At 50.0% G+C, this 15,732-nt stretch overlaps 1 protein-coding gene across 2 annotated transcripts in view; it reads right to left on the bottom strand.

Moving 5' to 3' along the window:
• The window catches only part of EZH1 (enhancer of zeste 1 polycomb repressive complex 2 subunit), an 834,444-nt gene that overhangs the window by 585,716 nt on the left and 232,996 nt on the right, over positions 1-15,732 (bottom strand). For both annotated transcript variants that reach the window (XM_069634417.1, XM_069634418.1), the window contains exon 6: positions 3,677-3,787. In XM_069634417.1, the coding sequence (XP_069490518.1) occupies positions 3,677-3,787 (111 nt within the window). The remainder of the gene's footprint in view (positions 1-3,676; positions 3,788-15,732) is intronic.

The following is a 15,732-nucleotide window of genomic DNA, read 5'->3' as shown; positions in this document are numbered from 1 at the left end:
TGAGAGTGGCTTCTAGTGTGGGGGTGGTATAGGTTTTCCCCTGCAGAAGGTTTTCCTTTGACCACCACTGCAGAGACTGAACAAGGGCTGCCGAGACAACCACTAGATCGTCCCATTGTTCACTGGACTGACACCATTGGCTCGAGAGCCACTCTTGCATGGGGTGCATGCACAGACATGCGTGCAGAACTATGTAAATGCAGGAGGCCATCACCCCTAACAGTCACATGGCTTTGCGTAGGGTCACCTTGTGACTGGCTACATAGTGAGGGATCTGGAACAGCATGTTTTGAAACCTCTCGTTGGAGGGAAAGACGAGGCCGTCTTTGGTCCGAATTAGAGCCCCCAGAAACTGCTTGACTTGGCTGGGGTCTAAGCTGGTCCTTTTCTCATTGATCGAGAACCCTAGACTGTAGAGATCATCTACCGTCTTTTTGGCATTTGTTAGGCATGTTCCGTAAGAATCCTGTTATTAGCCAGTCATCGAGGTAAGGGTAGACTGGGACGGACTGCCTGAGCAGGTGAGCAGCTACTACCGCCAGTACCTTCGTGAACACCCTGAGGCAATGCCAAAGAGAAGAATCTTGAACTGATAGTGCATGTCCTCTATCATGAACCTTAGGTACTTTCTGTGCACTGGCAACATTAAAATATTAAAGTATGAATCTTTCATATCCAATGTTGCCATGTAATCCCCCTGCACCAGCAGTGGGATTACTTCCTGCAATGTTGTAATTCTGAACTTTTGTGGTTTGACATATTTGTTTCATTGGCGCAAGTCTAACACAGAGCGCATGGTGAGATCCTTTTTGGGAACAAGAAAGTACACTGAACAAATACCCTTGTTTACCTGGTGAATGGGGACGACTTCTATGGCGCCCTTTTCCTGAAGGATCTGCACCTGTTGCAGCAAGATTTGCATGTTTACTGGTAATAGGCGTCTGCTCTTTGGTGGATCGTATTGAGGTGGCTGGTGGAACTCGATGCAATAACCGTGGGTGACGATCTTGAGCAAATTAATGAATGATGATAACCGTCTTCCGACCGGGTAGGCATGGGAGGGGACCCGGACTGGTGAGTCATTTTGATGCGGAGGCCAGGGAGCCTTTTGGGGTGGAGTTTCTGCCTCTACCCTTGCCTCTGCGCTGTCCTTTTTGCTGATATTAGCTGTTGCCAACTGAATCTTGTCCGGAGAACCATGGGGTATTTCCGGCACCATATTGCCCGTGGGGAGATCGGGAGAAGGACTGACCTCGAAAGGAACAATGAGAGTTTGAACCTCTCTGCTGTTGGAAAGGCTTGTCTGTAATCTGATTGAGCCATTTCAGAATCTCATGTTCTTTCTTAGCCGTTTCCAAGGTGTCATCTACAGCCTTACCAAACAAGTTTGACTCTTCTACAGGCTTATTTATCAGGGAGGCCTGGGTCTCTGGTTTGAAACCTGAATTCTTTAGCCAGGCGTGTCTCCTGAGGAGAGTTCCTTGTGCCAGAGTGCGTCCCGCAGTTTCAGCAGCGTCTAGTGTGTTCTTGAGAATATTATGGGTCACTCGTCTACCCTCAGAGACGATCGCCAGCAGGCGTGATCACATGGGTTCAGAGACCACTTGGAGGCCTTCTTGGAGCCGGCCCCATTGCACGTCACTGTAACTAGCGAGAAGGAGACAATAAAGAAGGAGCGATGCGTTTCTTTGTGGAGTTGAGCAGAGGAATAGCCTGACTAGTCGGAGGCTTTTCTTTGAGAATGTCCTCAACGAAGTCAGAGACCTGGACAGTCTCCTGCGTAGCAATTTGAAAGTGATCTGCTGATGGCATTAAATACCATCTGATCTATTGGGGATGACTGCCATTACTGAGGGGAAGAAGGCGGGTCCAGGCAGATAATGTCTGGGTCTGGGATATGAGTGGGAGAGAGCCAAACCCCTTTATCTGCTGGCTGATTTTGTTCCCAGTATGGGAACTGGTCAGTTGTGTCCTGATCAAAAGGATTTACCTCATATATATATTTCCTCTGGTTCTGGTACTGAATACTCAAAACCCTCCTCCTGATGGGTTTTTGATTTACGAGGAAGCTTCTGCAGCTTTGGAGGAATGGGACAGGAGTCCTCCTCCTCCCTTGGTCTCTTGGGGGTAATATATTTCTCTGAGAAGTCTATGAATTGGGACGTCTTATACATATCATTCTCAAACCTCTGTCTAGTCCACAGGGATGAAGCAGAGGGGTCTGGAGGAGGCAAAGGCTGCTCAGAAAGGGGAGATGTTCCTGATAAAGCCCTAGAGAGGGTCCGAGGGCAATCAGAGTACTCCTCTCGACGAGTGCTTCTGGGCTGTTCCGCCACCGAAATTATAGCCGCGAGACTCTTGCGTATCTTCTGTGGCTGAATACTGTGTTTCGACCCGCCTGAAGGCATTCCTGCGGTTGCCGACTCCGGCGAAGCCTTAGGAGCGAGCGCGCCCTCGGACGACGTGTCAACAACTGTGTGCTTTTTTATGGGAACGCCCTTATGAGAGGCAAGCCCAGTCGCATGCCAAGAAGATGATTGCGGGGAGGGCAAGGGGCCGGGAAGTTCGGCAGGCACAGTCGAAGTCTTGGGCGGGCCTGTTGGCATTTGGCGCTTCTTCGACATGTCCGTCGAGGAGGCTTTGGGGGTTGTGTGTTTTTCCTTGGGTGGTGCATTTGTGCCCTTGTCACCGGGGTGTGAACTCCCCATAACAGAACCAGTGGTCTGTCTGTCGGGGCCAGGACGGGCATCTGGGAACCGAAGGGTTCTGCCAAAAGGTCTATGGCCTCCAGATCAGAGCCATGGCTGCCGCTAGAGTCCTCGTCATCCGAGGCGATGGCGCCAAAGTGGGAAGAACTCTCGGCTTGCATATCCACCGCTTTGCCTATCTTTTAACGTCTTGGGACGAAAGAGTTTGCAGGACTTACAGTAACGCTTTTTGTGGTCACAAGGTAAGCACCTGTTGAATTTGCGATGGGTGTCTTTCCAGGGGTATTTTCCGTTACACAACTGACACAATTTAAATGTAGTCCTCTCTATAGCAGAGATGAAAGGCAGCCAGCCCACAAAGGGGAAGAGAGGGGAAAAGGAAATGCATTCCCGGAAAGAATCAACCCAGGGACCCCCTCTCTCCCTACTACAAGCGCCTGGCCAGAAGGCCGAGGCCACGCGGTCGACAGATGTCGATCGATGTACCAGTCGCTGAACTGCAGTGGATGTCTTCGGCGTAGGAGTCCACGAAGCAGTCGTCAAAGAGAAGTAGTCGAAGGCTAGACGACCATCGGTCGTGGGACAACGAAGTAACTATTTGAAAAATATCAACTCTTGCAAGCTCCAGATAAGGCGACCAAATAGTTGGGGTGGAAAAAAACAATCTGAGGGACTTTGGGTACACTACATGTCACGTTAGGGTTAGTGTTACAGTCACGCCCTTTTGATCCTACTGGATGTCGGACTATATGCACAGCATGTGATTCTAAGCAGATTAAAAAGCATCAGAATAGTAATTATGAATAATATGTCACCTTTAATTATATACTATTGTTGACGATTAAATAACTATTTTCCACATATGTATTACAATATCAAATGCTTCAATACCCAAATGAATGTCTGTGCTTTATAAAATAGGTTTCCCAAGCAAAATCTGAATACAAAAGCTCATAAAAGGCAAGTACCTGTTCCGAGGGCACTGCTGCGCGAAGCAGAGAAGGATTGGCCGAACTTGAACAGGCGTTCACGGTCATGCACACGGGCGTCTGAAGGCACAACTGGAGGGGCTTCTGAATCTATGAAGGAAAATCCAAAGTCAGTGTGTCTAAGATGTCAGAACCATATGCAAGGGTTTATGATGGAAGGCACTAGATTGAATGAACTGGTATATCACCTATTCCATAAAGCCTGTGGCTCTTCAGATGTTTTGAACTGCAACTCCCATGACCCATCACCATTCACTCTGTTGCCTGTGTTTGACAAGTTGTAATCTAAAATATCTTGAGAGCCAGAGGTTACAGACACCTGATCTATTCTAAAGCATCATATTTACCTATTGATTTATCTTCCATTCTTGTTACGTACAGAGCACTGGATTCAGGCCATTCGCTGAAAGACTTAAAACCAAGATGAAGACGGCAAAATAAACATGTCCCTGTAGAGCTGCTATCTCCATCATGTACATTGCGAGCTACCAGTAGCTCACTGGCTGCCAGAAGATTTCGAGCCGTTCGAGCCTGCCACCTCCCCACCCCCAACTCTTCAAATGCCAGAGCAAGTTGAAATGTGAAAACAAGACAGGCACAGGATTTAGTCACCTGCACACAGAGTACTCTTGTTTAATGCAATGCAGGGAATACTTTTGGTCCAAGAGTCCTCTCATCATGTTTACAGACTCAGCAAGAGGGAAAAGGGAGTGCAAGCGCAGATTTACCCAGTTCATTGGAAAATAAATATCAGAAAAAAGAGCAAAAACTCCCTGAAACTGAAAAGTGCTTTTCTTGAGTAGATGAAAGGGGGGGCACTATGGAAAGGTAAGCGGGATAGTAATAGCAGAGGGGTTATGGGGACGAAAGCCCCTACAAGTGGCCAGAGGATGGACAAAGAAAAGGACTAACATTAACAAAAGGGATGGAAACAGTACATATAGATTGGAGGAGCACAACCTAAGCTACTTATTGCTGTGGACATGGAAGGGAAGGAAAGCAAAGAACTTGGTTAAGCATCAAATCGGGGGCATGCAAGCAATTGTTGAGTAGTGGCCTGGTGACCCCAGAGCAGAGATGAGATGCATGTTTACTTGAGATTGAAACAAAGTCCAATCTTAAAACAGTTGAAAAAAGCTGATACTTACAGAACTTTGAAAGCACTTTACTAAGAAAACAGGTGCTATATTAAAAGAAATGTATTTTTATAATCCCATTAAGTTTGTGGTTTCCTTGACTAGTAGGGAGAGTGACAAGGTACTGAAATTTAAGAAACAGTAACATATCAATTATATCATTCCTTATTGTGTTTATGCTGGTATAATCAACGTTTTGAACATTACTAACTACCACAAAAATAGACCATTTCTGCCTTTTAACACCCTTTTCCAGTCATGTTATGTAATAAATATGTAGTGTTAATTGGGGTCAAATGTGACCGAAGGCAAACCCCACAAAAGTGTTTTATCAAAATGTTAATATAGGACATTTGTCCACCACTATACACCCCAAAATACTGACCTTATGAAAATCAAACATTTCAAACTCTTAGATATGAGTTGAGCCAATAATGAAAAAAATATTGAAAGGCCACCAGGGGGCGCAAGAAGGAAAGCTAAGCTTTCCATGCGCTCCGAGGCAGAGGGCGGACTCTGAGCCCCTCTTTATCCCCCTAGAAAGCTGAAGGTCTGTTAGCCCCCACACAAGAAGGGTCAGTGGTGAAACTGATCCATTCACAGGCGGCAGAGCTGGCTGTGTGGAAAGCCAAGGCGGGAGAGACAGAGTCCCGGCCCGCGGTCGTGAACAGAGCAAAGATACGTGAGGTCTGGTCTTGAGCAGACCTCCCAAGCAGGAGGGGGCCCACAGAGATCCTTGGTGGTTGCACAGCCCACCCCCCCTGCGAAACGGCGTCCCCAGTGACAGACAGGCCACAGCAGGTGGGAAACAGGGAGGCACAGCGAGGTATCGAGCCACGCTACGTTCTGTGCACAAGAGGGATACCACAACTCAGCCCCCAGAGCGAATCCAGAGGAACGAAGGGAGACGCAGGTTGGGTCCTCCCTCTTGTGGGGGCCAGGGGAGGCCTTGCATGACGAGGAGCGCCGGACTGGGGGTGAGTGTTCTCGGGGACCCCATGTCCAACTGAACCCCAAGCAAGGGCACCGGGAGCTCCCCAAGCGGGGGTACCCAGGTGGGCAGACAGAGACCCGCCACTGGATGTCGAAAGGGATGCTGTGAGGCTGGAGCCCACTACAACCGCCGGGCAGCTGGCCCCCCCGGGGTAGGGCAGTCATCACCCCATCAGAAGGGCGCCTCAGAGGAGTAGCGAGGGGCACGGCAGGACGGCAGCAGAAGCCCAAGTGGTCCTCTGTACCTACCCATTCCCCTGGACAGCGTCTGGAGTGCTGGCCACAAAGGGACACAGGGGCCCATTGAATAGAGGAAGGAGGGACCCAGGTGGCCCAACTCTGAAAATCACACCACGGAGGAAGAGGAGGCAGGGGAGTCCCTCCCGGTGCTCCTGGGGAGTGGGTCCCACGCAAGGAGTTTGGTGGGGGCCACAAGAGTTTGGCCCCAAGCAGGGGTGGAAGTTCCCACCGCGACGACGGTGAACAAGCTAAAGGGGAGAGAGATTGACCTCAGGCAGAGTCCCCTGGGAACAGGGGGAACCCCGACCAGAGGCGTACAAACACCAGCCTAGAGGCAGGCCGGTGAGGCCACACAAAGCATTGGCCTCTGAGTCATCCCCCCGGCCCATGAGCTGGCGAGTCTCCCTGTAGAGGTTTCAATTTGCAGGAGGGGAGCGGGCAGGAGTAAGCCCTCGCCCCCAAGGGGGCTAACATGGACAAAGTCCGACGTGGTGGCCGTTATGGAGATCAGGGGCATAGATCAGCCCTTGACCAGAGGTTAGACAAAATGGACCAGATACTCCTCTGAGTGGAAGATAATATACAAGGACAGGAAGCCAATCAGACCTCGGTGGACAACTTGGAGCTCCAGACAGGAGTGAGGCTGGCGGATCTTGAGAGGAGGGAGGCAGAGACCACGTTCAAGCTGGACGACATAGAGAACAGGGAACACCATAACAACTTGCGCATCTTTGGCTTCCCAGAAAAGGAGGGGGAGACGGAGGGAAACACCAGAAAAGACATGAGGGAGGTGCTCTGCATGCTCTTTAGAGACAATGCCATGGATGAACAGACTATTGACCGGGCTCAGAGCTGGGGGAGGCGGACAGGGGCTGCGCTCGGTGCTAGCGCGCTTTCATTATTATGAACAAAGCACAAGGATCCTTGAGCAGGCCAGGAAGGCGGGCCCAATCAACTACGGTGAAGCCCAGGTCTCCATCTTCCAGGATCTCTCTGCGCTTACCCTCACGAGGAGAAGAATGTGCGGCCCACTCACCAATTGGCTGACGGACAAAGTAGTGCAATACCGCTGGGCATTCCCGTTCTCCCTGAACTTTGAATATGACGGCCAAGACTACAGGTTGGCGATGGAGGGCGACATAAGTAGAGTCTCGGACGAACTCACGGGTGACTCACGGCTCCAGGCATTAACTTCGGGAGAGACCGCTGGATCAAGGGCCCAGCCCGCTGGCGCCAGAAATAGCCGCAAGATGACGGGGGGCCCGCAAATACAAAATGCTTAATACCCCCCTAGAGGACCCTCTGGCCCATGACCTGGTCTTATCAGGAGGGGAGCAAGTAAGCATCCCTGTGGAGAGCGGGAGTCAAAGAACAGATTTTTTTTTAGATGTTTTGCAAGGGGGGGGGGCTGCTCAAGAGGAGTGATGAGTTTTGTTTGAAGTGAGTCCTGTTGACTCAGAACTTTCTTGGTGATTGTATCCTGGAAGGCAGTGGAGATGGTGTGGGGATCAGATGCTGGGGGGAGGGAGGGGCAGGGCGCGTTGGTGCATGCCAGCACAGAGGGGGAGGGCAAGTGTGTTTGTTCATTGTTCAGGGTTTTGGGGAATAGCCCTGCATGGGGCTCCACATGTTTAGCGGTTTGGTTTGGACTGTCTCAGTGAAGGGTGGTGGCAAGGAGGGTAATAGAACAGGTCATGACCTTGGGAGGTGACTTAGTGATTGGTTCCCTTAATGTTAGAGGGCTGAATTCTCCTGCAGGGAGCCGTGCCTGGGTCCGGGATGGGGAGGAGAGGACATTGTGGCCTCGGGCAAAGAGAAGAAGGGAGGGGTGGCAATAGTTCTCTCGGGTCGTGCTGTGTCTGGTGGTGGATGGAACACAGATGGACACAGGGGGAGCGATTCCTGTTCATTAAGGGATCCCTACATGGCGAACGGATCACAGTGCATTCGTTCTATGCTCCCAATGTGGGGTAGGGGAAATTTTGGGAGGGTGTTAAGAACAAACTAATACTCTTTGTGGAGGACCGGCTAGTGGTGGGGGGAATTTCAACATGGTCCTCCACCCGGTTAGAGATCGTAAGAGGATGGGTGAGGGGAGTGGTGACAACCTGGGTGTCACACTCACCTGTGTCTCTGCAGGAGCGATGGACGAGCCTCCGTAGACACTGAGTCTTCACTTCCCCTGTTTCACCCAGAGGAATACCTGTCAAATACAAGGTGTACACTCTGACCTGAATTCACCCGATTCCTCTGGGCCCTTCCCTTCGCTTTACTGTGTGCTGTGATGTCCCCCCTAGGGGTTTACCTTGATCTTTAGTAGGGCGTGCACTCCATCCTGCATTCGCAGGGGCGCGATTCACTCATGTGATTGGTGCCAATGTCTGTAGGATGAGTTCAGATGCCAAACGCTGTTTTATGCCTTCACAGCGAGGCCGAGAGTTCAAGGCGCCAGTTTCTTCACTGGCTAGAAAGTCCTTCCCACAAGTGAACGTTGTGCAGAGAATGTCGAGTGTCCAAAATTGTCCGTATTGTCTGCCAGTATTTTTGTAGGTGAGTAGCGCTGCGTGTAGAAGCTAGCTGCTGGTAGGTTTGCGCAGCGCCTTCAATTCGAGCGCGCCTGGTAATGTCTCTCCCTTTCCCTTGCAGGAGAAATTATGTGGTGTTAGCACCTCGAGTCCCGGTTCAGCGCTACTGGAGACTTGGTGGTTAGGTAAGTTTGCACGGAGGCTTTTGGCAAGTATGCACCGCGTAGAGAGAGAGCACAGTGAAATAAGTGTCCGCGTTATTGGAGCGAGCGCAATGAATAATGTCTCTTCTTTCTTACAGGGGTTTGTGCGCTCGTGCAACTAACCTGGATTCCAGCGTCGCGGGAAGATTGTGAGTATGCGCAGCGTTACTGATGTGCGCGTGTTAACGCTGTTGTTCTTTGTTCTTACAGGTGCTGGTGTAGAAGTCCCCTCTTGACTGGAGATAGCTGCAGCGTAGAGTAAGAACCAGGTAAGCTGAAGCTGAATGATCCGGAGCGGGTAAGCAGAAGCAGCATGATCCAAAGCAAGTAAGCAGAAGCATGATGATCCGGAGCAGGTAAGCAGAAACAGGATGATCCGGAGCAGGTAAGCAGATGATGGCTGATCCAGAGCACGGCAAGTTTGTTGCTGATGCAGCTCACAGTAAGCAACACGAAGCACTGGAAGAATCTTGGGTGTGGCTTATATAGCCAGCCACACCCAAACACTAGAGAGCTCATGAGTTATCATGCACTTCCCGTTTGGCAACAGGAAGTGGTAGCCAGGAAGTTACTACAAACACTAGGAAGGAATGAAAGGAGGGATTTGTTATGGGTTCTTTGTGTGCCTATGCCAGGCCTGCCAAGCCTCCACCCAGCTTGCCCCAACTACCTGCCTGATAGCCACGACACTGGGCAAAGCAACCTAGAGAAGGTTTATGAAAAATAACCAGGAAATGGGTCTTACAGATGACCTTGTTGCCAGGGGGTGGGGCAGACCCTTTACCTTCTTCTCTTTGGTCCACAACTCCTGGATTGGATTAATACTGGTGGATACAAAGGTGAAGGCCCAGGTCAGAGTCTCCGGCGTCATACCGGTCCCATGGTCAGACCACGATATGGTCACATGAAGTGGTGGGGAAAGACTTTAGTCGAAGGCCATCGGGACGGTGGCACTGCAACGATTTTCTTTTCAGGGATGGGGAGCTCTTCCATTCAATATTGACAGAGATCACAGACTACTTTGCCTTCAACGATAATGGGGAGGTGGCGGTGCACACTCTATGGGAAGGCTTTTAGGCCACTCTGCGGGGGGTGGGGGGGCTTATAAGGATAGGGTCCCAGAAAAAGAAAGAACGCAGGGCACAAGAGGAGGAGCTACGGGCAAAGATCAGGAAATTACAGATGGGGCTTCGTGGGGCACTTACCTTACAACGTGTAGGGCGGCCGAACTGCGGCTTTATAAGCCAAAGCTTAATGCTATTTAGTTCAGGACATGGAGAAACAGTTACTAGTCCTAAAACAGAAATACCATGAGCAAGGGGAGAAGGCGGCCTAAATCCTGGCTTGGAAGCTATGGAAAGAGAGCAAAAAAAGGCAATAGAGGTCATTAGGGGTGAGGGGGCAGGGAGGTGCACAATCCAGTGGGAATAGGCAAAGAAGGAATTACAGTGGGAATTTACCAAGTTCGATGAAAATCTCTATACATCTGAATTCACTGGTAAGGATGACCAGATAGCCGCCTTCCTAGACCCCCTGTCGATTCCGGGCATACTGTGGGGGGGAAGCAGAACGGCTGGGGGCACCTAGCTCGGAGGAGGAGATTGTACGGACAATCAAGGGGATGAAGACCGGGACCGCGCTTGGGAACAATGGGTTCTCAGCCCTATTCTATAAAAGGTTCAGGGCCACTCTAGCCCGGTATCTGGCCAGAATCTTCAACGATGTGTTGGCATTGGGGCCCCCTGCCAAGTACGATGCTGACAATACACAAAGAGGGCAGGGACCCGGCGAGAAGTGCCGCCTACCGCTTGATCTCGTTGCTAAATAGCGATGTCAAATTCCTGGCCAAAATCCTGGGCTCCCGATCGGAAGGCCTGCTCTCGTCCCTGGTGCATGGGGGATCAGGTCAGCTTAATTCGGGGGAGGCAGGGCTCTGACAATATTCGAAAGACCATCGCTTTGATGCACCAGGTTGACTCGGAGAAGGCCTTCATCAGGGTGGAATGGCATTTTATGAAGATGGTGCTGGGGAGGATGGGCCTAGGGAAAGGGTTCTTGAGAAGTGTAGATGCCCTCTATATGCTGCCAAAAGCACGAGTACAGTTCAATAACGTCCTGTCAGACCCTGTTCATCTGACGGGTGGCACATGACAAGGGTGCCCACGGTGGCCACTATTGTATGCCGTCACGAAGGAGCCGCTTGCCATCGCAATTAGAGAAAACCAGGAGATCAAGGGAATCCAAGTGGTGAGGTGGATTTCAAGCTATCCCTCTTTGCGTATGACATCCTGGGATATCTGACAGAGGTAGGCTCCTCTCTCCCCAGGCTCCTGGAACAGATTGAGAGCCACGGCCGACTTTTGGGTCTGAAAATAAATGTAGACAAATCCAGCACTATGCCCATCGGCCTGAAGTGCTCCGCCCTGACCGCCCATGCCCGAGGAACCTCGCGGGGCTGGTCCAGACCAACTACGACCGAATCCTGCCAAAGATCAAAGAGGACCTTAGGAGTTGGCAGCCCCTCACCCGGTCCTGGTACGGACGAATGACATCGGTAAAAATAAACATCCTCCTCCGCCTGTTGATCTATTTACTGCCTTCCCAACGAGGCTCCCAACATCCTTCTTCAACGAGTCGAAGGGCATGCTTTAGAAATGTTACGTCAAGACAAGGGGCAGCAAGTGAAATGGGCCACCCTCACGCTCCTACGTGACCAGGGAGGCTTTGGCTTCCCAGACCCCTACTTATTTTATAAAGCAGCCCAGTTAAGGGTGTTGTTGGAACGCTCGTGGGAGGACCTGAGAACATACTGCACCTACCTGGAAGACCTAGTGGAGCACCAGCTGAAGGTGAGGGACTACCTGTGGGCCCCCCGGAAGAATCCTGGTCACGGTTAGGGATCAACCCACGTTGGGTGCGCTGTGGAACTTTTGGACGATAGAGCTTTCTAGTCATGGCCCTCGCCCTTGGTCCTCGCCCGTGGTGTCGATTTGGAGTCCCCCTTTTGATCTGGCGATAGAGGGGGGCGAGGCCTAACCAGTGGGGTAGGAAAAGGCCAAGGTCCATCGGCGCACCCTGCCAGGACAAGGGAGCCAATCCAAACCTAACGCTATGCGAAGTCAGAGTGTACAGAGAAGCGGGGTTTCACTGACGGGCCCAACCCTCTAGTACTTGTAAGGCAAGATAGCTGCACCATGTAAGGACTGGGGGTGCAGGATTCACTTACTCCAACATGACGCAATAATGAGGACTCAGTAGTTTGGCAAAGGGAAGTCTGTTTAATGACAAGTACATCAAACAGAAAAACAAATGGAAATCAGCAGCATTGTGATGACCTGTCTCGCTCCAACTTCCCCGAACTTCATTTGAACAGCAATTCTTATAGGCAATATTCGTCATCATTGACGTCTAATTCTACAAAACTTGACATGCAATATAATTGGTTAGGAAAGGTAACTTAAGTATAGGTGCTATATCTGTATATGATAATAAAGCATGTGGATTGGATAATTCTCATCTGGTTGGCGTCTAGGCACATCCCACTACATCACACGTGATTGACGTCACTACAAGTACGACATCCTATTGGTTCTACTATCTATAGGACTCCAGATAACTTGGTCCATTGTGATCGGGCAGGTTACACCCCTAGACATAAATCCCCATTTTAATTAGCAGCATGCAGCATGAACACCCATGTGCCTGGTATCCCAAGTTTCACCCTGCCTCATCAATCAGTATTTTAGGGCTATGTGTCAATTAGTTGGCTGGGCATGGCCTCGAAACTGTAGCCTCTTATCAGGAAAAGTTATGTCATCCAGGACCCGAGGATGCCATCAGGCGGTGGTACCTATTCGCGTCTGGCTTGTCACGTGTTCACCATGAATCTGCTTCAGTTTCCAGCTTTAAGTGTATTTAATTCTGTTTCGGCCTCGCCACCTGCATGGGCCCCCCTTATCTTGACCTTCATGGGGCAGGCTGGTATGCTCTGAAGTTTGAGTCTTGTTAGCCGATGCTCTCCTCCCCTTCTCTGGTTGACCTTGATTCCCCCAGCATGAGCCGCTTTTGTTGAGTTTCGATTCCACTCCTTCCTGGGTACATTTCTGTTTTTACAAAATGTAGTTGTACTTGTATAATGTGCCTAATTGAGGTAGATATATGGTTGGCGCTTGCCGCTCTAATCTTCTACTAAGCATTGCAAGCAGTATCGATATCTTTAGCTTCATTCGTTCCAAGCCTATTTACACACGTTTAACTGGTTGGTTGCTTCCATCTTTTCTCGTAGCAACGTTTCCTCACGTTTTAACATCGTCTCTTTCCTGCGTCCATTACATATATTTTCACAACTGCTCGCACTGGCGCGCCATCTTCGATAGCCATTTTGTTCATTCACGGGTCCGTTCAGGCCCTTGTGTCGTTTCCACCGGCCTTCCATTAGGGCTCTTTAGGTCTCTTCATGGACTGTCTGTAGTTACTCTTCATTTCGTCTCAGCGGCTGGTACGGCTGTCTGAGAGGGTAACGTGCTGCCCAGGGTTGTCTGGTTATGGGCGCTTCAACAGGTATGGATCTTCTGATGTATACTAGGCAAAGTCCCAGTGCAGCTCTTTGATTCATTTGCTCCTCATACATCACATACCTTGGCGAGTACACTCCTGGTACCTCGAAATGAGGAGATGGGGTGGAGGCCATGTCTGAGACCTACTCTACACTCCACCCTCTGGTCGGTTCAGCGACCACTTCTGCAACCTTTTTTGTATTTATTTCTTTTGATTCTTCGGTGTCATGCTCATCGTCTTCAGGGTTTGTACATGATGGTGTAAATGTGTATGTCTTTGGAGTCCATATTTTTATCACTCCTTTCAAACTCCCTGCTGTTTTCACATGTTCGTCTTTGTTCCATGTCATTAGCTGACATTGGCCCTCATTACGACCCTGGCGGAAATCGAAAAACGATGGCGGAAATGCAATACCGCCATCGAATAGCGCTCGGTGCGATTATGACCCGTCACCGTAAAGTACGATGCCATTAGCGACACCGTAGTGAACGCCAACGCTAACTGCACCAAGTACGCGCACGCGCGCCATGCGAAACCGTAATTACCACCATGGCGCAACGGTACGCGAATTCTGACCCTAGCAGACATTTACCTAACGCCATCAAGCATGGCGGAAAGTACCATTCCGCCATGGTGAGAAGTACGGCATCGCAAACCAACCGTAAATGGCCCTACTGAGTGCCTGTACACCACTCCCTGGCCACATTGCACAACTCCTTGTAGGTGCAATGAAGTCACACAATGCAACCAGTGAAATGTACAAGTCACCCATGCATGCCAACGAACAAATGAATGTAGGAGCTCCAAGTGCCTTGTGAGTGGCCATCCATATTTGCCATGTCACCATTGCCGTACTGATGCAGCACAGGCATGTGAAGGTTCAAGTACAGCAACATGAACTGAAATATGAGACAAAACAACAACAGGCCCCCCATCGCTTGACACCAGTGTAAGGCAACATTCAAAGCAGTATCCTGAGTGAGACTGCACCAGCCCTGTACTCCTGCCAGTAAACAAACCAACCATCAGCATAAGCATGTACCACACAAGTTGGCAGAGTGACTGAGCAGCCAGGCTCATCTCAAGAGGGGCCAATGGGAGCTGCAGGGCACAGATGGCACGAATACAGAAGCTATTCCAATGGACATGACCTCAGTCTCCCTCCAAGAAACGCACGCAAACACAGGCACCTGTGACCAGCCATATTCTGATAATCACATCATTCCACCAATCCACCTGGCTGACCGGCATCTGTTACACAAAAGCTAATCCCCCACCCCTGAGCATGACATCATTAAAACAGTCATAATGGCAGCCCCTATCCCTGACCTCACTGGGCTTCGTAGGCAAACGCGCCCAGTACAGTACCACGCAACTATACTCAGAAGCCGGAACCCAATGCAGATCTTCTCACAATACATCGCTCCACAAATAGGAATATGCTACATTACTTGCAAAGAAGAACGGTACACGGTTAATTTCAGAATAGAAATTGAATGCACAACAAAATCACCAAGCCGATACAGCTATTAGGTCATGAACTCCAAAATATATTTCATTATTGTGGGCTGCATCCGCAATAAATGACCAGCTTCTTCTTGTGTGACGCCCTGTACCTTCATGGTACACAGGGGCTACATTCACGTTCAAAAAGGCAACATGGAAGCGCCTAGAACCGCAGGGCCGTCCCATTAGGTAGGCACTAGTCCAGCTGAAAGGTCGATATGTTGCTCCTAGCCACTAGTACTGCGTAAGGGCATGTGGCCCATTGGCGATCGTCCCATAAGATCGTAATGGTGCTCCACTGATTAACACGAAGCAGCAGGTGTCGGGAGTAAAAGCCATCTGCAGGAGTGGCATACAGATGGCAGCGGCAAAAGGGGAGGAGATACCTGTCATCCAAATGAAATGAAAAAGAATAGTATGGGCATCAGAACTTCATTTGAATTACTCACTTCAATGATCACACTAAATCCACAGCCATATGCATGCTAGCCCACTCAAAAGGATTATTCCCACCCAAAAATCACTTGCGAATCATAACTATATAAATCTAGGTGAAAACCTATTACAAACGAGTGTTTGTGTGCATGCCTCTGTTAAAACAGAATCCATTAGATGGGATAAGTAACGTGCATAGACACAAGTGTTTGAAGGCACGTCAAGACAGGGAGGGTTCAACAAGGGCAGATAGACGATGGTCCCACTATGGCAGCCCTGCATCACATAGCGCAGGGGAAGTGGATAGATTCCAAAAAGCCATGTACATGGCAAACTCTCTATTAAATCATCTGTCCATGCATCCATACATCATCCCCTCATCCCGGTATGAAAACGCCTGATTATTTACTCACATAACATGTGAAATTTCCATTGAGTCT

Source organism: Ambystoma mexicanum, chromosome 13 (assembly GCF_040938575.1).
Source record: "Ambystoma mexicanum isolate Mex_15411 chromosome 13, UKY_AmexF1_1, whole genome shotgun sequence".
NCBI lineage: Eukaryota > Metazoa > Chordata > Amphibia > Caudata > Ambystomatidae > Ambystoma > Ambystoma mexicanum.
The sequence above is the reverse complement of the archived record's forward strand: the minus strand, read 5'-3'. Positions and strand labels throughout refer to the sequence as shown.